We start from the raw sequence: 27,140 nt of genomic DNA on the forward strand, positions 1-27,140 counted from the left end.
CAGACTGCATGAAATCCTTGACACAGCCAAGGGCACTAAGGGCAGGGGTAACACACAGCTCACAGATGAGAGAAAATCTTTGTCCTGTACCTCAGACAAGGAGCTATTAGCAAAAACGTACAAAGAACTGCAAAATACTACCAACATATTGAGTAAGGAGTTGAAAAGACAATTTTCAAAACATGCAAATGATAAATAAGTATTTTTAAATTTCTTTTTTTAATTGTTGAGACTATCATATAATTATACCATTTTTCCCCTTTCCTTTCTCCCTCCAAACCCTTCCAAATACCCTTTCTTCTTTTTCAAATCCATTGACTCATTTTCTTTGTTTTTCTGAAATGGGCATGTGTGTGTCCTTAAATACATAAATACAACATGTTCAGTCTATTTTATGTAACTTGTATATATATAATTTCAGACCTGACCATTTGGATAACCAATTGCAGTGCTCTTCCCTGGGGAAGACTATTTCTCCTCCTCTATCATTCCTTAGTTGCTTATAGTTCTTTGTGTAGGGTTGAGGCCCCATGAGCTTTCCCTCATCTGTATTAGTGTATCTACTGGTGTCATTTAAGCAAACACGTTTGTGAGAATTTATAACTGACATTTCCAGTAGACACAATTTCACAGCAACTGTCAGGAGTAGTGTTATAGATGTATGAGATGCAAAATGTTACAGAAAATTACAAGTGACCAATACTTTTTTTTTTAATTCCTCAAAATTTCGAGCAATCAAGAAACTGGGAATTAAGTGTAGATGGTGAGTCAATAAAGTTTAAGGATATATGAGGAAGCTTAATGGAATACCACTGCTTCATAAGCCAATTACAAACTTTATTTTTTTGGTTTTTTGAGACAGGGTTTCTCTGTGTAGCTTTGGCTGTCCTGGAACTCACAAAGATCTGCCTGCCTTTGCCTCTGGAGTGCTTGGATCAAAGACATGCACAACTGCAACCTGGAAAATGCATTAAAATGATTTATTGATCTTTTAATTTTCTCTTTGCTTTGTTGTTTTGCCTGAATGTATGTCTGTGTGAGAGGGCTGGATCCCTAGAACTAGAGTTACAGACAGTTGTGAGCTACCATGTGGGTGCCGGGAATTGAACTTGGGCCTCTGGAAGAGCAGTCAATGCTCTTAGGCACTGAGCCATCTCTTTAGCCTTCCAATTTTATTTTTTTAACTCCACATTAGTGAACAATGCTGCTTTCAGAAGACACAGGAGTTATTAAATGAAAATCTCACAGACAGGCATGTATTAATTCCCTAAGTGTGATTGGTCAAAGAGGTCCCAGAGTCACCCAATACAGACAATATAGGCTACTGGCATTGCTTTGGTTGTCCATCATAATCACGTGATAAGACCCTATCGCTGAGGACACCATTCACTTTGGGTTCAGGACACAGAGAAATTGACCCTGAGTTAGCCAGGTGGCACTCCTTTCTCCCTCTTTCCTACCCGCCCCCACCTATGTGGTCTCCCCTGGTGTAAAAACATACAATGCTGCAAGTCTAGAAGTCTGTCCTTGGTGCCCCTGAGAGAACTGTGTCCATAGAAGGATAGAATACCTTCTGTTCTATAAGAATTATCATGATCATAAAATCAACTAATTTACATAAAGATAGAATATGAGAAAGTTTTGAGAAAGATTTTCTTCTAAATCCCTGATGCTTTCTTGGGTGATGCCCATACAGTTGGCTCATACAGTTTCATATTCCTAATAATCAAGACTGTGATATACAGTCCTTCTTATGCATGAATGGGATTATAACATTCTGGGACAGTTGAAATTCAGATGAAAAAATATTTGTCATATCTTCTCATTAAAAGACAAGTAATTTAGCACTACCTAAAAGGTAAAAATAGAAAATTAATCTATTAGAAATCGAATCATCTCAGATGTCATCAAACTGGCAAGTTGCCATTAGTAAATTTCTGGAAGAACATTCTGAGCTTTTCATTTACTTCCCAATGTAACATATTAAATGCATTTTTATTAAAATTACTGGACGCAGATCAGTATTCACCACAATTAAGAGAAATATAATTACAAATGTCAATTACATAAGGAACTCTGACTGGAGAAAATTCAAATGCAAATCTTTGATCTGGGTAATCCATCTCTGAGAGGAAAACCATAAAATTTAAACAAGATACTAGTATGATCACTTTGAAAGAATTATGAGAAAATGCACACAGTTTCAGTATGAAACCACTCAGTAAATATATTTTACTTTTCATGTTAAAAAAAAAACTCCTTTTAAATTCTAATTCACTGGTTAAAATGTCTTATGAACATTATCTCAATATAAAACTGTATAATAAAGATAAAAATGGGGATTTTATATATATATATATATATATATATATATATATATATATATATATGAATGTGTGCAAGTATGTGTGCACACATGTATACATGTAAGTATACATAAACAATGAAAACATCCCATTTATCATTGGCCAATTGACTATTTTAATTAGTTTTATATTTTTTGAGAATTTCATGCATGATGGTTGAATCTATATCATTCCTGTCCCTTTGTCTCTCAAATTCCTCTATTACCTCTCTAATATGCATGATCTTTAAAAAATTATTATTGTTATATGTATGCATATGTATACATACATATTATATACATATACACACATATACACAAACATCATACTGAGTCCATTTAGTTTTGTTCAGATGTGCATGTATCCAGGGATAAACTTTGTATTGAACAACCTATGTGAGAAATTATCCTAAAGGCAAGGGATTCTGCCTCTCTTAGTAGTCACTGGCCTCCAGTAGTTCTCTATCTAAGGGTGGAACTGTGTGGAATTTCCTCAGTCTCTATAGCATGTTTACTGGCTTTGTTACAATGCTGCCAACCACTTTTCTAAAATAAATCTTGGATAACAATAATAGTATTTCTAAGGTGATCGGTGCATTACTTTAAGCTCTTTGTATATGGAATCATTGATTAACATAGCAACTAAAAATTATTTAGAAAGCTTGCACAATGTCAATTAACAGTATTTCTATTTCAAAAATAAAGCTTTCAAAGCCTCAGCCCTAGGCAAAGAGCAACAGAGAAAAGCAGGGATCTGGAGAGATGGTCTTCCCCAGGGAAAAGCACACCAATTGGCTGTAGAGAGCCCAGTGGTCAGCCCAGATAATATACATGCAAGTGACATAATACAAACTGAACAGGTTATATTTAGGAACACACACACACAAACACACACATGCATGTACATGTATGAATGCAGTAATAATTAATGGAAGAAGAGGCCATGATTTTGAAGGAAAGCAGGGAAGGGTATATGAGATAGTTTGAAGGAAGGAAAGGTGAAGGAGAAATGTCATAATTATATTAGAATCTCAAAAATAAAATAGAAAATAAATAAAGCTTTTGAAGTCTTTGGGTAAGAAATTAAACACAATTTCTAATTTCATTATAGTTCTTCAATGGCTATTATAGTTAGTAATTTGCAATACCTCAAATTCATTTTATCTCAAGCCCCAGAAATTATATGGATGTGATGTTTGTGTCATGTTTGTGTGTGTGTGTGTGTGAGTGTGTGTGTGTTTGAGAGAGAAAAATTGCAGCCAGATAGACCTTTATAAATCTCAGCCATGTGTAAGCAAATCCAGAAGTTTCATGGCTAAGTTTTTATAGCTCCAAATTGGAAACTAAATCTACCTCAAGATTTCTCTTTAAATTAAAAGTGAGATATCACCGTAATAGGTTCAAACATTGCCTAGTGATCTAAATAATTGCTGAACATTTTTTAGCAACATGTTTGTTATTTAAATGTTCCACAAAAGATGAAATTTTCATCCAGGTGCATGTACATGCATTTTCAGACAAAAATTCAGTTCTCTCTTCCATTAGAGCTGACTGTGTAATTAGTAATAGCAAAAAACTGACATGCACGCGTGTATAGGAGTTTTAAGGAGCATACCGTAGCCCACCATAGAAAGGCCCAGGTGTTTCATCCTATTTTTCACAAGTTCAGCAAGCTCCTGTCTTTCGGACCTCCTGTAGAGGTTCAGCCGCTGCTGGGTTATTTTTTCTGCAGTTTTACCAGAGTGCTTTGGGCCTTTTCTGCTCAGCCTTCGGGCCCACTGCATGCTCTTCCTCCGCAGCAAGGGGTGGTCTGATTGGTCGCTGGAGGTTGAGTTGCGGTGAATGCCACGGTGGTGCCCCGGCTCTTTGGCATCTTTGGTGTCTTCCCACTCTTCCACACTGATGGATATCTGAGACTTTAAAGGAAATGGATATTGATAATTAGACAAGGAGGAAAAAAATCATTGCCTAGAACTGGAATAATTCGTTTGCATGATCTTGGTGTAAATGTAAAACTACACGAGAGAGTTTCCACGGGAAAAAGAAAATCAAAGCATTCCATTCTGATCACCCTTTCTTAATCACTCACATGAAATGTAACCCTATCCAAGCAGACTTTTACTGTATGGAAACATGCGCACGCTAGTAAACAGTTTCCTTAATGCTACCGGACTTATGGACCCAAGAATCTGCCATGGAGTTCCCCTCCAGGTGTGAAAGCTTGCTTGAACTTCGGCTTTCACAGGCATACACAGCTGTCTTTCAAAGTAATAGAAATTAAGTTACCAATTTAAGTCAGGAAGCAGGTTCAATACATCCTCTAAATATGAATATAAATCATGAGGCTCAGTGTGTCCCTTACCCACAACTGTAGCAACATGTTAGGCAATGATCATACACCTCAATTCAGCCAAAATATCGACTTATTCAGATTTCTACTATGAAACAGTACTGTGTTAGCATAACATAAAATAGTTCATTTAAACTTCATATCTCCTGGTGAAAAGTTCACTAAAGGAAAGTAGAAACCAGATTTTATCTCTCAGAACTTAAGCTAGAAGCATTAAAGATTTTACATCATGGGTACCTTTATAAATCTTTGCTTAGTTTTTTCTCACCAAGTTAATATTACAACTAAAATTTCCTCTGTGGAAGTAGTTTACAAACTATTGGGAAATATTTATCATTAGTAAGGACTATCTAAAGTTATTTAGCAATATTTGTAATATGTCCTACATGAGCAATTGCTTGAATTCCTTCTGTGTAAAGCTTTCCATAGAAAACAGTCAAGGTGCTGAGCTCATTTAGGAGCATTTACAATTTAGGTATTGGAGTCATACACTGATAAATATTTAAGGGACAGGGGAAGAAGGATTTGGTGCTAATTCAAGGAGACATAAAACAGTATTTGTCTTTGTGAATGCTTCTTCTTAGTCCCATTGCTCAGGTACTGTGAAATACATGCATCTAAAGTATGGATCAAAGTGTATGCATGTATTATTGAAGCAATATTAAAAAGGTCAAATTTATCATTATATTGAATTCCTGTATGAAGGGGATATCATGATTTCACATATACAATCATTTACAATTGCAAGTTAGTTTTTTTTGTAAGTCTATATAACAAGCAAACATATTCATAAGTGCCACTTTATCTAGAAGAAAAAGGAATGAGAATAATTTGGGGATTTTTTTTTTCAGAAAATCAAGTCAAAATTTAGAGATTTCTTAGTACAAATTTGGATTTTCAAAACCTTTTTTCTTCTTTGTATATCATATATGAAAAGCATAGTTAGCTTTTTATAATGGGATGAACAAGTTAGAGAGATGCTTCTGGATTTTTCTAGCTCAATATGAAGACCAAACATTCTAAATAAAATGATAATGTTAATACTCATCCTCTGCCCCTCACCAACCTTTGAAAAATTCATCTAACACATTACCATTCATAGAAAACAGTATCATCTCTAACTCTGAACTAAAGTAATAACAATAATAATGCATAAGAAATAAAGTTTACCCACAATGTAAATAACATTGCTGATATGCACCTGTTATTAAATTGTATGCCTATTGTGTGTATGTGTAAAAAGATAGCTGTTTGTGAATTAATTTCCTACTGTCTCTTCATTTGATACTTGACACTCTATTCTGCTTTGGACTAGGCAAGAGATACAGTGTAGCACAGGAAATGAAATGGTGGCATCACCTTAGGGGCTCTTCCTGCACCGCTAGTTCCAGGATTAGAATAGCAGATGGTTAAAACCAGGCATTCTAGGATCACACTGGACTTGGTTTAAATTCCCATAGACTGCTTAGCAGCTTCCTTTCTTTGTTATGAAATCTAAACTCTCTATTTCAATTTTCCCTTCTGAAAAAAGTAAGTGTTTCATTGCATTATTTTGTCTATCAATTATTTTTCTGATTAAATCAAAGAGACAAGGCATGGAGTTTAACTCAGAAAATCTTCTCTCTCTATATATATATGCACATATATATGTATATATACACCGAGAAAGCAGTATAAATGGAAAATAGGTATTAAAAAGAGAGTAACAACTTTGTTACATGGTTAAATGTAGTGGATTTGAAGACTATAAAAATACTTAAAATAAAAATATATGTATATTTTCTATAATGCTTCTCTCAATTACTTTGTATTTATAATTAATTAAAGAACTCTTTTTTATATATTTTTATCAGCAAATAATCCAATGCTGGATCATAGGCAATAGAGGGCCACATACAGAATTTTCCCATGGGAGTTGGACTGCAAACTCAGGCAGTCAGGTATGAATATCAGGTGCTCTTATTTATTTAGGTATATCTCTACCCATCCACAAATACATTTCCATGAAATGGTTTAAAGTACATACACATTTGTATATACATACATAAAGTTGAAATAAGAAATGACAATTCCATATGTGTTTATAATAAGTCATCACAATTTAAATTCTTATCATTTTAAAAAGGTGTGTTATTTATTAAGATTCATAAAACTTGCCATGATTGAGGAAAGTGCTAAATGTAAATCTTTACAAAATAATAGCATGCCTTTAAAAGAAGAAATAACTTATATCTAAAATATCTTGATTATTTCATTGTTTAAAAGAATTTGGAAGGGGAAGGCGAAGAACACAGTAGTATAAAGGCTTAAAGGGGAATAATGGAACAAGAAGGATTAAATTAGGGTAGAAATGGAGGGCAGGGTAGAAGAGGGAATAGCAAGAAGGATAAATAACACTAATATTTGAAAAAGTCCTATTGAAATATTTCTCCAAATCAGGGGAACAAGAGCTTTGACAAAAGCCTCAAAAACTTCTTGGGGTGATTCTAATCAAGCAAGTGAAAGACTTGCATAATAAAACTTTTAAGACATTGAAGAAGATACCAGGAGATGGAAAGATTTCCTATGCTCATGGATACATAGGATAAACATAGTGAAATTCGCAATCTTACTAAAAGCAATAACCAGATAAACATAGTGAAATTCGCAATCTTACTAAAAGCAATAACCAGAATAAAGTAAATTCTCATCAAAATTCCACCACAATTCTTCACAGACCTTAAAAAGCCCATAATCAACTTATCATGGAAACACAGGCATACCCCAGATAGTTAAAACTCTCATGTATAGTGAAAGAACTGCTGGAGGTATCCCCATCCCTGACCTCAAATTTTACTATAAAGCTATAGTAATAAAGACAGTATATGTATTAACTGATATGTGAACTTTAGCTGTTAAGTCTTCAATAAGTAGGCTGCAATCCACATAAGCACAGAAGTTAGGTGTAAAGTAAGAGACTGTGTGTGTGTGTGTGTGTGTGTGTGTGTGTGTGTGTGTGTGTTGGATCTCCATAGGAAGGGGAAATAGAATAGATCATTACACATGGATGGGAGGGGGTGGTAAAGTCTGGAATGAGAGGATCAAATGGGGAAGAGGATAGAAGGGAGATATGAGGGAGAGAATATGAGAAGGGACAGCTAAAACTAGGGGCTATTTGAGGGGCCATATGCAAACTGAATACAGTAGGTGCTTCCTAAAATATATGCATATACGGAAGTGCTCTAACTGGACTCACCAAATAACTAGGGAGACAGAGTCACAACTAGTCATGCCTTGTCACAAAATGAGTAACCTTGATCCTGAATGGGTTACATCTAATTGTATTGTTGGCCAAAGGGTATTCATGACAAACCCCAAACAACCTACGCTACTGCCAAAGCTATTAGTTGCTCTCCATAAACTGATGGTAAGGCACTATTGGTAAACACTACATGTATTCATCTCATTGACTATGAAGAAGGCAAGCTTGTGCCTATCTAGTCTTTAGCCCTGCTGGCTAGTACTCATGGTATTGAACAGGATGCTGCATGCATAAAGGAGAAAGGTAAACACCAACCCAGTTACAAACACTCATGTTCACAGTGGTGATCTAGCTGCAAGATGTGTTGGTGCAATAGTGGCAAAAGTCTTATGGGAGTAATGAAGCACTATCTGATTGAATTTAAGGCTCCATGAGATGGAACCCATCTCTGACACCACTCAGATAGCCAAGAATCTGAGACTAGGTAAGTCAGGGACCTACTTGAAAACCAACTACTACGGGTATGCTAAAGGAATGTAGGTATAAAATGTGTCCTAAAAACACTTATCTACTAATAGCTCTGTGTACATTTTATCCATCATTAGAGAAGTTTCTTCCTTCAGTAGATTGGAACGAGTACAGAGACCCTTAATTAGACAGTGTGTAGTAAGTGATAGACCCTGGAATGCTCAGTCCTAAAAGGGATGTCTCCATCAAATCCTTCCAATCAGAACTCAAGGAATTCTGGAGAAGGGACAAAATGGTTTTAAGATTCAGAGGGGCTGGAGGACACCAAGGAAAGAAGGCCTTATAAGCACAGCAGAAATGAAGCATATACGAACTCACAGAGACTTTGCACCATGCACAGAATCTTCACATGTCTGGGATAAATGGGGTCTCAGCCCTGAGAGGGGACATGGACACAAACCCACATGCCTAACTCTGAAGCTATCTCCAGTTGATACCAGCTCACAAGAAAACTTGGTTTTCCTCAACAGTCTTACTGGATATACAAACCACTCTTAAGGACATGACCCATGCTCAGGAGTAGATGGCCAACACAAAATAAACACAATAGCATTTCTGGAGGTTCTTTGTCTCACAATGCTTTGTCAAGGCTTGCTGTGGATCTGCTTGGTTAATAAATAAAATGCTGATTGGCCAGTAGCCAGGCAGGAAGTATAAGCGGGACAAGCAGAGAGGAGAATTCGGGGAATAGGAAGGCTGAGTGAGGAGACGCTGCAAGCCGCAGTCATGAGAAGCAAGATGTAAAGATACTGGTAAGTCATCAGCCATGTGGCAAGGTATAGATTTATAGAAATGGGTTAATTTAAGATGTAAGATCTAGCTAGCAAGAATCCTGAGCCATTAGGCTACACAGTTTTAATTAATATAAGCCTCTATGTGTTTATTTGGATCTGAGCAGCTGCAGGCCTGGGCAGAACTGGAGAAAACTCCAGCTACAAAGGCTTTTTGTTCTTGTTCTTGTTTTTTACTTTACAGATTACTTGTATATGTGTTATGGTTCGTGTATATAATATGATTACTGTATATAATAGCATGTGTGTGCTGTGGGATGTATGGCAAATGTGTTGCTAATTAATCAATAAAACACTGATTGGCCATTGGCTAGGCAGGAAGTATAGGCGGGGCAAGGAGGAGAATAAAGCTGGGAAGTGGAAGGCTGAGTCAGAGAGACACTGCCAGCCGCCACCATGACAAGCTGCATGTGAAGATCCTGGTAAGCCACGAGCCATGTGGCAAGGGATAGGTTTATGGAAATGAATTAATTTAAACTGTAAGAACAGTTAGCAAGAAGCCTGCCACGGCCATACAGTTTGTAACCAATATAAGTCTCTGTGTTTACTTGGTCGGGTCTGAGAGGCTGTGGGACTGGCAGGTGAAAGAGATTTGCCCTGACTGTGGGCCAGGCAGGAAAACAAAAGCTACAAATGGCGTCCAACGTGGTGGCAAGAGTTTCCACCTAAAACCTGAGAAAAGATTCTAAAATGGAGCTAAAAACAGTTCCTAATTGTCTCTCTCAAATGAGCGGCAGCTGCCGGTTTGAGCTACTGGCGGGTTCCTAGCGTGTGCACTCGACCTGCAGTTTGGTGGGAATAAGGCCTCTGCAAGTGGCACATTAAGCTGCATGGTGGAATTAGCTTTGCTAGTACAAAAAAAAAAAGAGGTTTTTGGGCTACATGCTGCTTGGATAAAAGCATAGACCCACGATAGCTCCCAGAGCTGGCGGTAAACGTAGCCATGTTGGGAAGCTGAGGTGGGAGGAGCCAGCAGCCACAGCTGCTGCAGTTTAAGGCAAGAGATTCACAATAAGACAGATTCAGATGTAATAGTTTACAATGTGTGTAAAAGATACGTAGGCTTGAAAGACAAAAAAGGTGATATATAGAGTTATAGAAACAAATACATAGTTTTAAAAAATAAAGTCTTTAAAGAGACAGTAAAGGTAGTATAAAAAATAAGCCACGTAAAAATGGATATTACACAGAGAATCTGGATTGTGTTGTCTTTGGGATTTTTAACTGCAGAAAAACATTTGATTGTAAAAGCTGTTGAGTTATGGCAAAATGTATATTTTAGAGATACCTTGACTTCAAAATTTGGATATAAGGATATGTTACTTTGGAAAAGAGTCTCTGCTTTTGTTCCCACAGAAAGCCAGAGGCTATGGATTTGTTCAAGATTAAGATACATCAGGTTTGACCAGCCAAGACCCCCTGAAGGTCTCCAATGACACCATGGCCCAGATGATCCAACATCCAGAATGGTTTGAAGGCATCTGGCTCAGACGATACAGCCTCATGGACTACTCCATAATTCTAAAATTTTCTTTGTTTCCCCATAAGATAGAGCGCCCCCTTTCAGCAGGAAGTAGTAAGAGAAGCTACGCCCAAATTCCCAAATTATATGTAATTTTACTTTGTTAAGGTTAAAACCTTCCGTTTTGAAAAAAAAAAGGGGGAAGTGCTGTGGGATGTATGGCAAATGTGTTGCTAATTAATCAATAAAACACTGATTGGCCATTGGCTAGGCAGGAAGTATAGGCGGGGCAAGGAGGAGAATAAAGCTGGGAAGTGGAAGGCTGAGTCAGAGAGACACTGCCAGCCGCCACCATGACAAGCTGCATGTGAAGATCCTGGTAAGCCACGAGCCATGTGGCAAGGGATAGGTTTATGGAAATGAATTAATTTGAACTGTAAGAACAGTTAGCAAGAAGCCTGCCACGGCCATACAGTTTGTAACCAATATAAGTCTCTGTGTTTACTTGGTCGGGTCTGAGAGGCTGTGGGACTGGCAGGTGAAAGAGATTTGCCCTGACTGTGGGCCAGGCAGGAAAACTTAAGCTACATGTGTGTCTGTACATCTATATATGTTTCCAGTACTTTTACTTTGGCTCTTTTTATTCTGTTTGTTTTGTCTTATTCTGATTTGTTTTTACTTTATCCTACTTATCCTATTTTATTATTACTATCTATTTTTAGATGCCTGTTTGTTTTCTAATAAGAGAGCAATAAAGGGTGTGGATTTGGGTGGGTGGGGAAGTGGGGGGTTATCTAGAAAGAGCTGGAGGAAGAAAAACCTTAATGAGAACATATAATATGAAAACAATCTGTTTTTAATAAAAATATTATGGCAAAATATTTTCCAAAACTCAATTCCATATATTTACGCAATCAGCCATTCAATCATTATAGAAAATAGCTACTAGTGTTATATGTTACATGTAGTTTCAACATATTTACAGAATTACTGGAGTAATTAGAAAATAATGAATACCCTACTCTCTAATCTAAAAATGCTTCATACAAAAACAGCCACATTTTATGACCTTCAGCATATTATGGAGATTCCTATAATTAATGATAATGATACTGAGATTTTTGTGATAGCCTCCAAAAATACTGAAATTTTTTTAGTGAAATTAAGTTCTAAATCCTGATAGTAAAGATTTTTACTTTCAAATAATAGCTTTTAAGAAATCAATAACTTGTTGGACTAACTAAGGTATTTTAGCTTCTGGACCTCACCTCCATGTCAAAAAGTAAGGTGTTTCCTCTGTGTGGTCTCTTAAATGTCTTTAAGCTCCAGTTACAATTCTACAAATATGAAGTTTATTGATGATAGGTACAACCTCCATCATCTGACACTATCAAATCTATACAGTATAAATGCCAGAGTTCAGTAGATTGGTGCACAGCTACACTCCCAACACTCAGGATTCTGAATCAGAATGTTCAGTTTCAACCCAGCCTAGGCCATAGCATAAATTTGAGGCCAGCCTACCATATGTAATAAATAAAATACTATCTCAAACAACCAAAAAATGAGGAGCTGAGGAAGAAGGACAGGAGAAAGGGTAGGAAGAAGGAGTGAGTGAATGAGTGAGTGAGTGAGTGAGTGAGTGAGTGAGTGAGTGAGTGAGTGAAGGGGAGTAAGAAAGAAAGAAGGAAAAATAGAAAGGCATAGAGAAAAGTGAGCACACGAGAAGAAAAGGAAACACATTAATTTAAATCCAGTTTAAGCCTAACATTACACAAATCTGATAAGGAAATAACCCTTGCTCTCAAGGAAGCCTATAGCTCTGAAAAAATTAATTTGGGAATCTTTGAAGGAAAAAAAAATGAGTTTATGGAAGAATGAGAGAAAGGCTTCAAAGCAGACAGAGCAATGAATAGTTAACAGGAGCAAGCAAAAAACACAACAGAAAGAAATGGAGATTTAGAATTTATCCAGTTGGAAATTCTTGAAATAAATTATAAAACAAATAATGCGCAGGGGCTGAGGGGAGGTTCAGGGGGTAGAGTGCTTGTTGTATAAGCACGAGGACATGGGTTTATCATACAACCCAAGTTAAAAGCCAAGCGAGGGAGGGAGTATATGCCTGCAACTCCAGTGCTTGTGAACAAAGACAAGTGGATTCCAGGGGCTCACTGGCAAGCCATTCTAGCTTATACGTTGAGTTCAAGTTTCAATGAGAGATTCTGTCACAAAAATATAAGGAAAAGACGCAATTGAGGTAGACAAGATGACTCAAACTCTGACACATACATGAGTCTGAAGAGATGAGTGTACCTACACACACACACACACACACACACACACACACACACACACACACACAATATGGGAGTTAGATAGGATTGTGACTGTACAGCATAAGATCCAATTTATCTTTACCATCTCATGAGGTTTAGCAATAGGAAAACTTTAGGGACTTAAATAAATTTAGGGCCCAAGTTATAGTTTTAAATGGAGACTCTTGAGTTGTCTAACAAGGCTTCATTTTAAAATAAATATAGCAAATATAGAAGAAAGCCAAACTTGGGCTCTTGGCATCAGCTTCCTGCAAGGGAGGATGATTCCATCCTCAGTGCCTTGCTAAATGTGAAGAAGATGGAAAATCTCACTCATTCTAGATCCCTTGCCATCAAAGCCTTTTGGGAGCAAACGAATAAACCATATGAATAGCAGTGTCATCACTAAATGAGATGAAACATGCATAATTGTTGCTTTTCAGTCCTCATCAGGACACTGCAGTAACAGACTGCAATAAAAAAAAAAAAAAAACCACCATGAGTTTGGCAAAATTCAGAGGATCATCTTAACACCAGATGTCTTGGGTAATAAGGCTCATTTACACATTTAAGAGACTTGTATGCTACTGTCTGTGGCCAGCCACAATTGACTCTTCGTGTGGTAAAACAATAAAACTGCTATTTTCTTGCTTCCTTGACATTGAAAATAAAACTTATGGTCACATACAAGTCTTCCTGTATTAAAGAAACAATACAAGATTCATTATTGTACCATTCCTCATCAAACTCCAGAGACAGTTAAAAGTGCCCAAGACACAGTTCAGATTTCCAAAATACTCAACACTTGGATGTAACACAAATCTTAAAAGGTCTTATTAATTAAAAACAAACCCGGAGCCACATATTGGGGTAAACGATGAAAGATCAGAGAAATAAATCAAGCCACATCCAACCTCACCTTGCCAACTTCTCAGCTGATACTGTTTCCTCAAACTGGAAGCCTCTGAGTCCTCATCCAAATGGATCTCAGCTGAACTGTTGCTAAAATCCTAAAAGCTTAAAGGGTCCTAGTTCCTGGTCTTCATGCCTTTTATACCCTTCTGCTTCCTGCCATCATTTCCTGGGATTAAAAGCATGTGTCTTTCCCAAGCAAGATATGAGATCTCAAGTGCTGGGATTAAAGGTGTGTGTCACCATGCCTGGCTATTTCCAGTGTGGCCTTGAACTCACAGAGATCTGGATGGATCTCTGCCTCCAGAATGCTAGGATTAAAGGCATGTGCTACCACTGCCTAACCTCTATGTTTAATATAGTGGCTGTTCTGTTCTCTGACCCCAAGATAAGTTTATTGGGGTGCACAATATATCAAGTACACTTGGATATGAGGCAAAGCATCCAAAAGAATTACCATATTTGTATCAACTACAGGATACAAACCATAATGCTGTGGTATGTAAATTTAAATTCTGAATGAAAAAGTCACATTTTAGTCACCAAAGATGTAGACTGAATAATAACAATATGACTCCACATTTGATGTTACATTTGATTGCTGACAACTCTTAAACCCCAGAACACCTCTTTCTCACTCCAAGGCAAGGGTATGACAGGCCAATGTGTCTTGTTTTAAAACTAGTGTGACATTCGTGCTCCTAGCATTAGAAACTTTACCCCGGGACTAGCCACTTACTAGTCCTTTGTGCTTTCCACTCTCTCATATCATTTTTGGGAGTGTTTGGATTCCTACCTGCCTTATTCTCTCTCCTCAAAGCCCCACTAAATGTTCTTAGCACATAGGCAGTATTTTCAGTCTAAACATCAAGCAAAATTTGGGCTGGGGCATCCATGCCACCTTTGAGGTTGATTGCATTTCTCCCTTGCATTATTCCTGCTCAAACATTATCACCAAGTTTTAGAAAATAAATTTAAACAAACCATGCTCTACACCTCCCATTCTCTTAGAAGCTTACAATTTATGAACAAACAAACATGTATGCAAGCAATAAGGATGAACTCTTTGTTAAGTAAGTCAGTGGAACAGGCAACACAAACAAAACTGTGAATAAGGGGAGCTTGTGTAGGAACAGGTGGTATAGAAAAGAACACTCCATTTTCCAAAAGAAACTTAGGACTGGATTCAGGAAGAATATTCGGAATTATTTTGAAAACTCATTCAAAATTGATTTCTATAAAACAAATATTATTTACAAGTAAGTACTTGTTTATCAGGGTTTTACATATAATTTCATCATGTTTTGTTTCTCCCCCAAATTCTCCTTCATCTTCCCCATCTCCCTACCTATCCAGTTTTATGTTCCCTACCTCTGTCTCTCCTTTAAAAAATAAAAACACTATATCAAGCTGTGGAATAATACTTCTGTGCAGTGTGTAAATATATGTCTCTATGATTTGTTTGATAAACAAGCTGACAGGCCAATAGCTGAACAGGATAAAGTCAGGTGGGCAAAGCCAAATTGAGACTGATGGAATAAGGAAGGGCAGAGTCAAGAGACACCAGCCAGCCTCTAAGGAAGCAGGACATATAGAAAATGAGGTAACAAGCCACGAGCCAATTGACAAAGCATTGATAAGAAATATGGGTTAATTTAAATGTAAGAGTTAGTTAGCAACAAGCCTGAACTATAGGCTGATCATTTGTAAGTAATCTTAAGCCTCTGTATGTTTATTTCTGAGTGGCTGTGGGCCAGGAAAACTCTGCCTATAAATGGCACCCAACATCCAGGGACACGTACATCCACATAAAGCCCCAAAAAAGGTTTTAATACACAGAAACAGAGAAAAACTCAGCTTCCTAGTCTCACAGTCTCATGCCAGCCGCAGCGCAGAGAAATGTCTCCCAACAGTTGCCTGGAAGATGGAGCTGGTTGCCAACCACCATGAGCTAAAGCTCATGGTGAGGCAGACTCCTGTAGTCTCTCTCACATGGCTCCAGTACAGACAGGCTTCACCTAGATGCTGCCTGTGGGCTTGAACTATCACTGCAAGCTCCTCCAGCATGCTTCATGGCAGGTTTGGAGTTTTGCTCATAGAGACAGAAAAGGATTACGGATATGCAGTAAGACAGATTCAGATGGATAAAACTTCTAAATGGGTTACAGTGTGTTTAAAAATGTGCATAGGCTTGGGAGAGAGAAAAGAATGAGCATATACAGTCATAAATTAAAAAAAATACAGTTTAAAATAATAAAATAACGTCCTTAAAAAGGGAGTAAAGTAATATAAAAGAAAAAAAATCCATGTACAGATGAAAAACACAGAGTGTGAATCCTGTATGTAATTGTGTTGTCTTTGAATTTTTGTTTTGTTTTGTTTTTTTCGAGACAGGGTTTCTCTGTGCAGCTTTGTGCCTTTCCTGGATCTCGCTCCGTAGACCAGGCTGGCCTAGAATATTACAAAGATCCACTTGCCTCTGCTTCCCGAGTGCTGGGATTAAAGGCGTGCGCCACCACCGCCAGGTTGTCTTTGAATTTTTTGGCTGCTAAGAGACACTGGATTATGAAAACTGCTAGATTCAACCAACATATATATTTGAAAATATCTTGACTTCAAAATTTAAGTCAAAAAATGTGTTACTTTTGGGGAGAGGTTATGCTTTTATTTCCACGGGAAATGAGAGGCTATGGATCCTTTCTGGGTTAAAGAAAATCAGGTTTGATTGAAGAAGACCCCCTGAAATCCTTATTACAGACATAAAAAATAAACCTAAAAGAACTACAAAACATATGACACATAGTTTACCTGTTCAAACACATAGCAAAAAAGCATCTTTGGATGTGTAAAATGCATAGTCTATACTTGAATTAATACAGATATGTATGTTACCTTTAAAAGTTTATACATTTTAAGAACAAAGGGACCAGAAACCAATAAAAAAAAAATGGACCAGGTGATATAGCATTCAAAACAGCTTCAAGGCTGCTGACTGAGATGATCCAGCCTCAGAGAATACTCCAGCCAAGACCTAACTATTCTTCTGATTTTCTCAAGGATCCCCCGAAGTGCTCCACAGGCAAGAGGAAGTAGTCCAGCGATCTATATCCACATTCCCCCCAAATGGGTTATGGATACTTATTATCATTTTAGGGGTTTGGTCACAATTGTTATTGGTAATGGTCAGCATAAAAGCTGTACAAAAGAGATTAGATTCAAGGATCTCTTTCTGAAAAGAAAAAGTGGGGATATAGAAATGATAGTATAAAATGGTTGATTATTGAATCAACTTTTAAAGCAAAAAAACTACAAGTCTTAAATATTAAATATTTCACAATGCTATGGATTTTTGTATATTGATACAAACTTAAATTTCATTTTATTATACTGTATGCATATTTCTACTCTTGTCTGGGGTATTGTGTTTATACAACTTATTTAACAGTGTAATGTATAATTAAGAAATACAAATTAATAGTCATCTATAATAATCAAACTTATAGTCATATTAGATATGTTTCCAAGGTTAAACATATATGTTTGGATAGATGGTCATCAAATACTTTAAATACCTACAGAATATAGCATTTTAATATGTTTTAAAAGCATAAGGCTTGCCGGGCGGTGGTGGCACACGCCTTTAATCCCAGCACTCGAGAGGCAGAGCCAGGTGGATCTCTGTGAGTTTGAGGCCAGCCAGGGCTACCAAGTGAGTTCCAGGAAAGGCACAAAGCTACACAGAGAAACCCTGTCTCGAAAAATCCAAAATAAATAAATAAATAAAACCATAAGGCTTTTCATGACAATAAGATGTGTCTGCTTCTGGCAGCACCAATCTACTTTAGAGAAGATAATGGTCATTGAAGAAACTCCATACGGAGTTTACTTTCTCTGTGGCGAAAGTTAGCCACTGGGCAAGAAACTGCCCTTGCTTCGATTGCTAACAGTATGGTGTACAAATCAGACAAGCAGGACACAAAAGAAAATGACTGCAGAATTTTGCCAAGACAAGGTGGACAAAATTCCCTGCTTCGCAGAAAAATCTGTCAGAGATGCTAGGTCCATAGGCCAGAGTTGGATGCCCCAACATTGCAGAGGAACCTTGAGTGACTGTCCAGGTAGCTAGATTTTTTTTTTATCATTTCTTAGTTTTGGAAGTTGTTTGCTCTCTACTTTCTGTTTACTCAGGAAATATTATATCCTTCTCAGGTCTGTGATGGACTTGAAAACTGGATAGTCACAGTTAAAGTTTCCCTTAGTTATAATAAAAGGTGAATTAGGTATAAAACTTTAGAGTCACAAAGGTAAGATAAATAATATTTTCTCTTATTTTGCCAAATACAAGTGGACTAGATACTGTAATTGTAATTCTTACTTGATAACTGTTTCTTTTATATGTAATTTTAATAAGTTAAAGTTAAAATTTTCCTTTTTATGTAGACAAAAAGGGGGAAATTCTGTGGAATAATCCTTGTGTACACTGTGTAAATATATATCACTATGATTGGTTTAATAAACAAGCTGACCGGCCAATAGATGAACAGAATAAAGTTAGGTGGGCAAAGCCAAACTAAAATTGATGGGATGCAGAAATGCAGAGTTGAGAGATGTCAGCCAGCTACTGATGAAGCATGATGTGTAGAAAATGAGGTAGCAAGCCAGGAGCCAAGTGGCAAAGCACAGACAAGAAATATGGGTTAATTTAAATGTAAGAGTCAGTTATTAACAAGTCTGAGCCATTGGCTGAGCATTTACAAGTAATCTTAAGCCTCTCTGTGTTTATTTGAGTAGATGCAGGTCAAGAAAACTGCCTACATTATCTTGAGGAGCAATAAGTAGGAAGAAATTAGGAATACGGGGATCAAAAAAAAAAATCCCAATAGATTTTCATGGAAACCAAGGGAGAGATGTTTCTCATGTAAAAGAATAGATGTAAAGGAATGGATAGTAGATGTTTTCAAAATATTTTATATTTTTTCAATTATTATATATTCATGTTATCAATAAAGTTGACTCTTCTGGAGGTACTGAGGCAGAGTAGAATTAAAGAAGTCACTAGCTTAAGAAAGTAGCATTGCCTGTGGGAGAACTTTTAAAGGAAAGGTCATCCACCTTCCATTCACACAATGAGTCACTCACTGGTGATCCCAATAACAAAATTTTCTAAATAACTTTCATTACATGAGAACTAAGATTCACAAAATTTTCACAACTATTTTGTGTTTTGTGGTATTCAGAAGTATATTTTAATAATTAATGAAAATATCTGATCTATAAATTATGTTTTGACATTTTACTCCATGTGTCATTATTTCGCTCATTGTTTTTCTGATGAAATTCTGGGGACTTTCATCATTTCATGCAGTAGACAATTATCCTATTGTCTATGAAGGGATACTTTCTCCTTTCTCCTCAAAAATCTATTGTTTTTAATGAATATAATCAGCATGAGAATTGTTATCACTGTGCAATTTTAGGTCAAGATATTTTTCACCAATATATTACAATACATATTTTTTATATTGCTTGACTTGTCCCAAGTGTCTATACATCTGGTAGGGCACCTTTTGTTTGCAGCAAATCAGAAATGGGTTCTTCATCAACCTTAGGCTGCAAAAATCCTTAAAAGTAGATTTCTCAGACCAACGATTTATTTTTATGTCTAACAACCACCATTAATACAGCCTTAGATCTAAATTGTTTTCTTAATGTATACAAACTTAATACACTGTTGCATTTGTATACATTGTGCATGTTTATTCATATCCACAAGGGTAATTATTAGATATGCAGATCTTTAGTTTTCAGTTTTTACTTACAAACAAAAAATTAAAAAATCAAGAGGAGCAATCAGATCAATCATACCCTAAAATCAAATAATTTATATGGTTAAAATTAAGATCTTACCACTAGCACCTTCATCTTCTCATATGGTTCCCATTATACATTTCCAGAACAACAAGAGCACACAGCCTAAATCAATACATTGAGCACACATTTGTGTATAAATAACTCTGTATGTGGACTATATATATATATAATTTGGCAGGACAGGAATGCTTTCACCATAATTCATCCAGCACATGGAACTCCAGAAGAAGAGAAGAAAATATAAAGTTTTTAAATTAATAAAATTTTATTCTAAAATTATGCTAATATCAATATAGGATTCCACCAGTCATGACCAAATTACCATACACACAATGTGGACACACATGGAGACACACAGATTGGGGGAGTGTATTCTAACTCCTGTAACCCTTCTAGTACATTGATATCAATCTATGAGGCTGTAGAATAAAATCTTCTGGTCTGTCTGTCTGTCTGTGTCTCTCTCTTTCTCTTTCACACACACGTATGGAATAATATATATGAATATGCATTTATACGTACTTGAATTAGGCACACATACATAAAAAGTGGACGATACAAATTTTATAGTTTATGTAAAGAAGCTACCGAAAGGGGTACTGGTTATGCCATCACTTCCAGATCATCACTCCTTATAAGTACTTCTGTGATATGGATAGATATGATTTTTCTACTCAGTTCCTTCCTGCAGAATTTAGCACACACTTTGCAAGGGAAAGTACCTGACTTCTTAAATTGCACCGATGGCTGTGCACAGTGAAAAAGCTATTTCCATGCAGTTTGGGGGATTTCCCATTGTTGGTCGTTGATAAGTGTGCCAGCGAGAGTCCTAACAAGTACAAGTAAGTACCCAAAGAAAGTAAGGGATGACGACCTGATGTTGGAAATGAACATGATGAATCAATGGAGCTGAAAAATAGTATACAAATAAGCAAAAAACATGAGGAAAAAATGTAAGAACAAAATTGTATAAGGTATCAGGCAAGAATAAAATTATAGAATAACTCAGACTCACGGAGTATATGAATCTAAGTTTTGTTTGGTCTGTGTGTGTGTGTGTGTGTGTGTGTGTGTGTGTGTGTGTGCCTGTGCATGAGTATATGTGAATAACTATGATTTGGGAGTTGGTGTTGTCTTAATGCATACAAACAACATAATGTTATATTTGTTAACATTGTATGTATTTATAAATATCCAAAACAAATATTCCTAAATACATACATATTTTTATTTTTCATATTTTGCTTTGCAAATTTTTAAAAGTCAAAATGAATAACAAGATTCATAATACCGTAAAGTCAAATAGTTTACATTATTAAAATCATGATCAATAAGGCATTTTTCAAAATACAGGGTTATTGGCTTTATAAATTACATATCATAGATTTAAATGTATTGACCTGAGCATTCTCTGAAGCAGCATTATTTACTTAAAAATAGTGCACCAGCTGAAATAGAAATAAGATCTATGATGCTGTATAAACTTTTTCACAGAATATTGCCTAGTTAGCCCTGAACAAATGACACTTTTCTTTTATCTTAATCTATAAGGTAGTATATGTTCCCTCCTTCCTATTCATTGTGCTTCACATTCGGTATGCCCTAAATTCACACACAGCTACTAGAGGGGTAGTGAAAACCTAAATCCAGGGTCCATGCTCACGGGTTGGACAGAATAAATGGATAAATGATTGATGCCCAGCAACAAGGACAGAAGAATTGCTGAGAATGGCTAGGATGCAGAAGAGGAAAAAATCCGGAAAGAAATCTTCCTGGAAATACCAGGCAGCTAATGTACACTAATGACTCTTCATCATGCTGGTAGAACAAGGAAATGTGGCTGATCTAGCAGTCCTATGCAAGACAGCCAAGAGAAGACGATCTCAACATTTCAAATTCCCAATGAGGGAAGTGAATCTCTAAGCAGGCCTGAAGGCTTCATCTCAGCTTTCTGACAAATCCTGTGCTTACCAGTGCATTCTCAGCACTTCAGTGACTACATCTAGCATCACTAAGTATTGTTCTGTTGTAGGATGATAAGATAGATAGAATTTTGGCCAGGATGACCATGCCTATGTTTTTCATGTATAGAATTAGAAGAGCTTAGCTCAAATTAAAAATAAATAACTTCCGGCAACAAAGAGGAAATAGTTAAAACTTTATGAAGCAGTGAGTGTTCTCAGCTAATGTGCAGAAAATGGCAGAAAAAGATGAGGCTTTTGAAAACAATTACCTAGTCTAGGTTATTTTTTAGATTGATCCTCAAAGCAAATGCTGTACTCAAAACAGATTGTGGGAGAAGGAAGGAGTTGCCTAGAACAGTGGAATATAGTGATAAAAAATAAACATTCTGGTGTCAGAGGGTAGTGGATTCTAAATCCAAGTTTGACACATCCTAAAGTTCAAATATTGTTCAAGGTACCTTGTCTCACTGTCAGTAATAGTATTGCTTTTCTGTATTCAGGCTTACTTCACTTAGCATAAAGTGCCAAGGTTTGTCCATGTTGTTTTCTTACTTTTTAAAAAGGACAAAATTTCCCATTTCAGTAAAGAGTAAAATTGTGCTAACATGGATAAAAATTGGAGAAATTGGGCTGGAGAAATGGATTTACAGTTAAGAGCACTTGCTGCCCTCACAGAGGACCTAGGTTTGGTTCCCAATACCCACTTAGTGGTTCAGAACCATCTATAACTCCATGTCTATGGATTGTGCACCCTCTTCTGACCTCTACAGGCACCAGGCATTTACATGGTACATACATACAAGTAGGTAAAACTCTCATACACATAAAATAAATACATCTTTAAAAAAATAAAGAAAAAAAAAGGAATGTCAGAAATGGAGAAATTGAAAAGTGTTTTTCAAAGGTGCAAGCATCTACCTGTCAAATGAATAAATTCTGGAAATGTTACATAAGGTATTGTGAATGCAGTTGATATTAATGTATTATGTACTTGAAATACCCTGAAAGGGATTTAGGAAGAACATTCTTAGTTCATTATTATACATCTCATCAAGTAAAGCAGCTCCTGAGATCCATCTGTGTAGACTCAGGCTTCTAGGTCTGCAACCATAGATACCCTGAAGACAAGATTAGAGTTCTCCAGACACTTCCTGAAGAGCAGCTTAATCTTTAGCCTTGGAAAAAATCAAAATAAAACTAATTTTCAGAATGCTTAAATTAAGATTGTAACATTTTGAAATATATTTCATTATAAATTTTAATATACAAAATAATAAAATATGAATACAATTTAGATTTTAATTCTTAAAATGTCAAAATTCTAAAATAATAATTAGTTGATTAAAATGTTTTTTTCATTCTTAGTGTCTTTCCTTTTAGCCCTGAATTTTTGAATAGATGCCTGGTAATTATACACCTCAGTGCTGTCAGTACAGACTATGAATTTTAGAAACTACAGAAAAAAAAGAAGTTTGTGACTGCTGGTAGCTATGGTCATTAGTTTCCCGGTGTTTGCTACAGTATTATCCAACTGATATATTGAAATTATGAAAGAGGGTCCAAAGTGAATTAATAAATGCAGTCCAAAGACAAAAGCAACATTATTTTGCAGTCTTTTGTGTGAAAATAGAAATACCACTAACTTGAAAAGAAAGTATGTATGGACCCTTCAGTACAATATGGTTTTTTTTTTTTTTTTTTTTTGGTTTTTCGAGACAGGGTTTCTCTGTGTAGCTTTGCGCGCCTCTCCTGGAACTCACTCTGTAGCCCAGGCTGGCATCGAACTCACAGAGATCCGCCTGGCTCTGCCTCCCGAGTGCTGGGATTAAAGGCGTGTGCCACCACCGCCCGGCACAATATGCTTTTTAAATACAGTTCTGAACTTAGTTTTTCATAGTCAATCTCTTTAATAGGTCTGATACACTGAGGAATGAGACAAACAGAGGATACTTACTTGCGATGCTATTTCTCGAGACTGACACAAAGGAGAGAAAAAGAAATACACAAAATGCAGTTTAGACAACAACTGAACCGTACATACATGGAACATCAACAAGGACAAAATACGACATATATCCACATCACACTTCTAAAGCAATAATGTGCTTACTTTTTGTAAGGCTTTTGATCAAAGTCAGATAAGCCATGTTTTTTTTTTTTTTTTAATGTCTATCAAAGATTCTTTATCCTCAGATTGTTTTTGTTATATTAAAACTGGCTAAGAATGATATTTACTAAAATAAGTGGTAGAAAAATAAATGAACCACTCCATAAAAAAGAGAATATTGTAAATAACCATTTGCATTAAGCGCTTACTCTTGGTAATGATACACACAATAGCAATCTGAACTAACATTCAGGAACATTATAATTAACTACAGTCTGTGTAGATACACAAGACAGAGACTGGTATTTATTCTATTGATGTCTTTTTATTGATAAAGATGTTATTTTAATAATGTTAAAAGTTGTCTTACTTGATAATTGCTCCTATATGCATTTATATGAGGAACTTATCCTCAGGAAGTCTTCTGAAGTTTTCCTGTTATCATAAAGAGGGCTTGGATTTACCTCTACTGAATGTGCCTCCCCATGAGGGACCTTGCCTTCTTACGGGTAGAAGTAGGGGGTTGGGTTGAAAGGAGGAGGCTGGGGGGATGGGAGAAGGGAAGAGGGGAATCTTTGATTGGTGTGTAAAATGACTGAAAAAACTTTCTTAATAAAAAAATGACTACATCAAAATTCTATCAAAATCTACTTTATAATTACCATGACTAATTAAGAAATATTTGTATTACACTGAACGTTTATGACCCACTTTTAAAGAATATGTGAAATTGAAAGCCACAGGACAATGAATGATGTTTGGAGACAGAACTGCTGGAGAGTGATTAGGTCATGAAAGGTCTAGTGATCCCAAAATGCCTTGCTTCTTCTGCCTGAGAAGATACAATGTTCAAATTGCCAAGAATCCCGAAGCAAACTCTGCTCAGACAACAAACTTACCAGTGTATACATTCTAGGCTTCCCAGTCCTTAAAAATGTCAGATCATTTTTTCATTAAAAAAGCCTCCTTTTATTATTTTTATTATGTACACAAATATGTGCCTGTGTATGAGTATATGCACGGGAGTACATGATCCTTCTCTAAAAGAACAGTATGTACTCTTTACTACAGAGCAATCTTTCCAGCCACTAAATTTTCCATTCTTATAAGCTATTGAACGTATGTTATGTTGCTAAGGAAACCCTAGCCAAACTAAGGAAATGTTAAATTACTTACATATAAAAAGAGTTTTGTTTTATTTACTGTATAATCAAATAATATTTGTATCTATTCTAAAATCTGTAGCCATATTTGCCAAACTACTCCAAGTATTTAACTGTCTTGAATGACTCTCTAGTCAGCTATTGTACAAATTACAATAGCTGTTTCTTCTTTGAAAATGCTTTCTGAAATGACGCTCAGAGTCTATGTTCAAAGAAAAACTTAAATTTTGCTATAGAGGTGGTAACAGTGGTGTATTAAATGTCTCAGAAACAACAATGAGGTTACCAACAACACTTCATGAAACTTGAACAACATACAGATGGCCACAGTACATATCTATGTAAATATATAATCATAATTAGACAAAAAAACCCAAAACTCTATCCTATTAAATGTATGCTGACTATAAAACTTATCTATAAGATGCATGAATTTTTTATTTAATCACGAATCTTTTCAGTGATTACTTAGACTGCAAAAATGAATATCGTTGATCTGGGCCCTATGCTTATAATTTTGCTTAAGAAGAAAAGATCCAGCTAGCCAAAATGTCTTTGTGATTTATCATAACTTTGGAGTTTGAAAAGAAATAGTTCAAGAATATCAACCAAGTTTTATATTAAGAAATAATATGTATGTATACATATATATGTAGGATAGTATATTTATCTAAAAACTTTATGTAATAACATAATCTAATTTAAAAGTTGCATTTTCCTAAGATTATAAAAATCATCTGGAACCACAAGATATGAAAAAATCAAAATACAGAAGATATATTCTCAGTTGCAGGTGGTCATCAAAAGCTTTCCTTCCATATTAACAGGTCTAGTTCCTGATAAAATTACTCTTTTTTCTTAGAAAATCAGGCTCTGTTCCTTGACCTTTTTTATCGCTTTACATTAATTTTCAATGTAGAGACAGAGAAACATTCATTCTGATGCTTAATGACTTTTCATTAATTAATTAATTAATTAATTAATGACTTTTCATATGTGCAGCCAGAAAATATATTAGAAAGAGACAATTTGGAGGCGTTTTTTCTATTTCAGAATCTTAGGGAGATATAATTATTCTGATTTTTTAAAAGTTTCTAGCAGTAGCTAATCTTAGAAAAGGAGACTGGAACCCAATATCCACAAATGCTAGAAAAGCCTCTCCCTGACAATAATTTCTGAAATAATTGAGACTTCAGTTATTGAAAATTTACTCTGAATTTATATAGAATTCCTTTTCACTTTCTATTGCATTTGTGTCAAATCAGTTACCATGTTTATGAATGACTATATTCATTAGAGTAAACGTCACAGCAAAAGGCTTTCACAGTTCCAAACCTCAGATGTGGTTAGTTTCTGAGATTCCGTCCTGTAGATCCCAATGGGAACATCTCCTGTAGAAGAACACAACTTCTGATAGAGTCTGGCATATGTTCTGATCCACAAGTCATCTTCAGTGATTTTCATCTATAATGCATATGAATGAATCACAAATCAATGTTTAAGAATGAAAATCCCAGTGGTTATTTTTCTCTTCTTAAAAGCTGAGTCAATATATATTTTGAAACCTCCAAGTAGTATTTCATAAAAGCTTGTTCACACACTAGGTTTATTTATTTTTACTCCACCTCAGCTTATCCTGGGAGTTCATCCAAAGCCACGAAACATAGTCAGTCTGGGGCAACATGGCATTATATCAGTGCAATAAAAGTAGGCAACACAACATTGGTAGTGACCTGGGAGATGGTGTAAACAGTGTGGAAACCTTTAAGATGATGTCATGACAAAATTGACACTGATATTTAGTGAACAGAGTTTTCTAAAGCTAAAAATGTAAGGTACAGTACTCTAGTAATAAAAGTCTTATCCCACGTGCTTCAGGGTTCCTACATGTACACAAGCAAATCGATTGTAGAAGGAGTACAGGGTTACAGACAGGAAACCAGGGTTCTCATCCCCCCTCCCTCCCCCGCCCAGTTGCTTGTACATCTCAACCAGCAGCAATCTATATGGTATGCTACTTACTACACTCCTCTATAAAACAGAAGGCTTAAACCAGGTACAATGCCACAGCCTGCTCTCCCTGATACTACAA

The 27,140-nt window shown here is 36.0% G+C and overlaps 1 protein-coding gene across 5 annotated transcripts in view; it reads right to left on the reverse strand.

The window, feature by feature from the left end:
* Kcnt2 (potassium sodium-activated channel subfamily T member 2) overlaps positions 1 to 27,140 on the reverse strand; it is a 258,356-nt gene that overhangs the window by 13,207 nt on the left and 218,009 nt on the right. For 4 of the 5 annotated variants that reach the window (XM_059280315.1, XM_059280313.1, XM_059280312.1 and 1 more), the window contains 3 exons: positions 26,384 to 26,512; positions 23,733 to 23,753; positions 3,960 to 4,260 (listed from right to left, as the gene is read on the reverse strand). In XM_059280315.1, coding sequence (XP_059136298.1) covers positions 3,960 to 4,260; positions 23,733 to 23,753; positions 26,384 to 26,512 — 451 coding nt within the window. The remainder of the gene's footprint in view (positions 1 to 3,959; positions 4,261 to 23,732; positions 23,754 to 26,383; positions 26,513 to 27,140) is intronic. The other variant, XM_059280314.1, reaches the window with a different exon arrangement.

The sequence above is a fragment of the Peromyscus eremicus genome, chromosome 15 (assembly GCF_949786415.1).
Source record: "Peromyscus eremicus chromosome 15, PerEre_H2_v1, whole genome shotgun sequence".
Lineage (NCBI taxonomy): Eukaryota > Metazoa > Chordata > Mammalia > Rodentia > Cricetidae > Peromyscus > Peromyscus eremicus.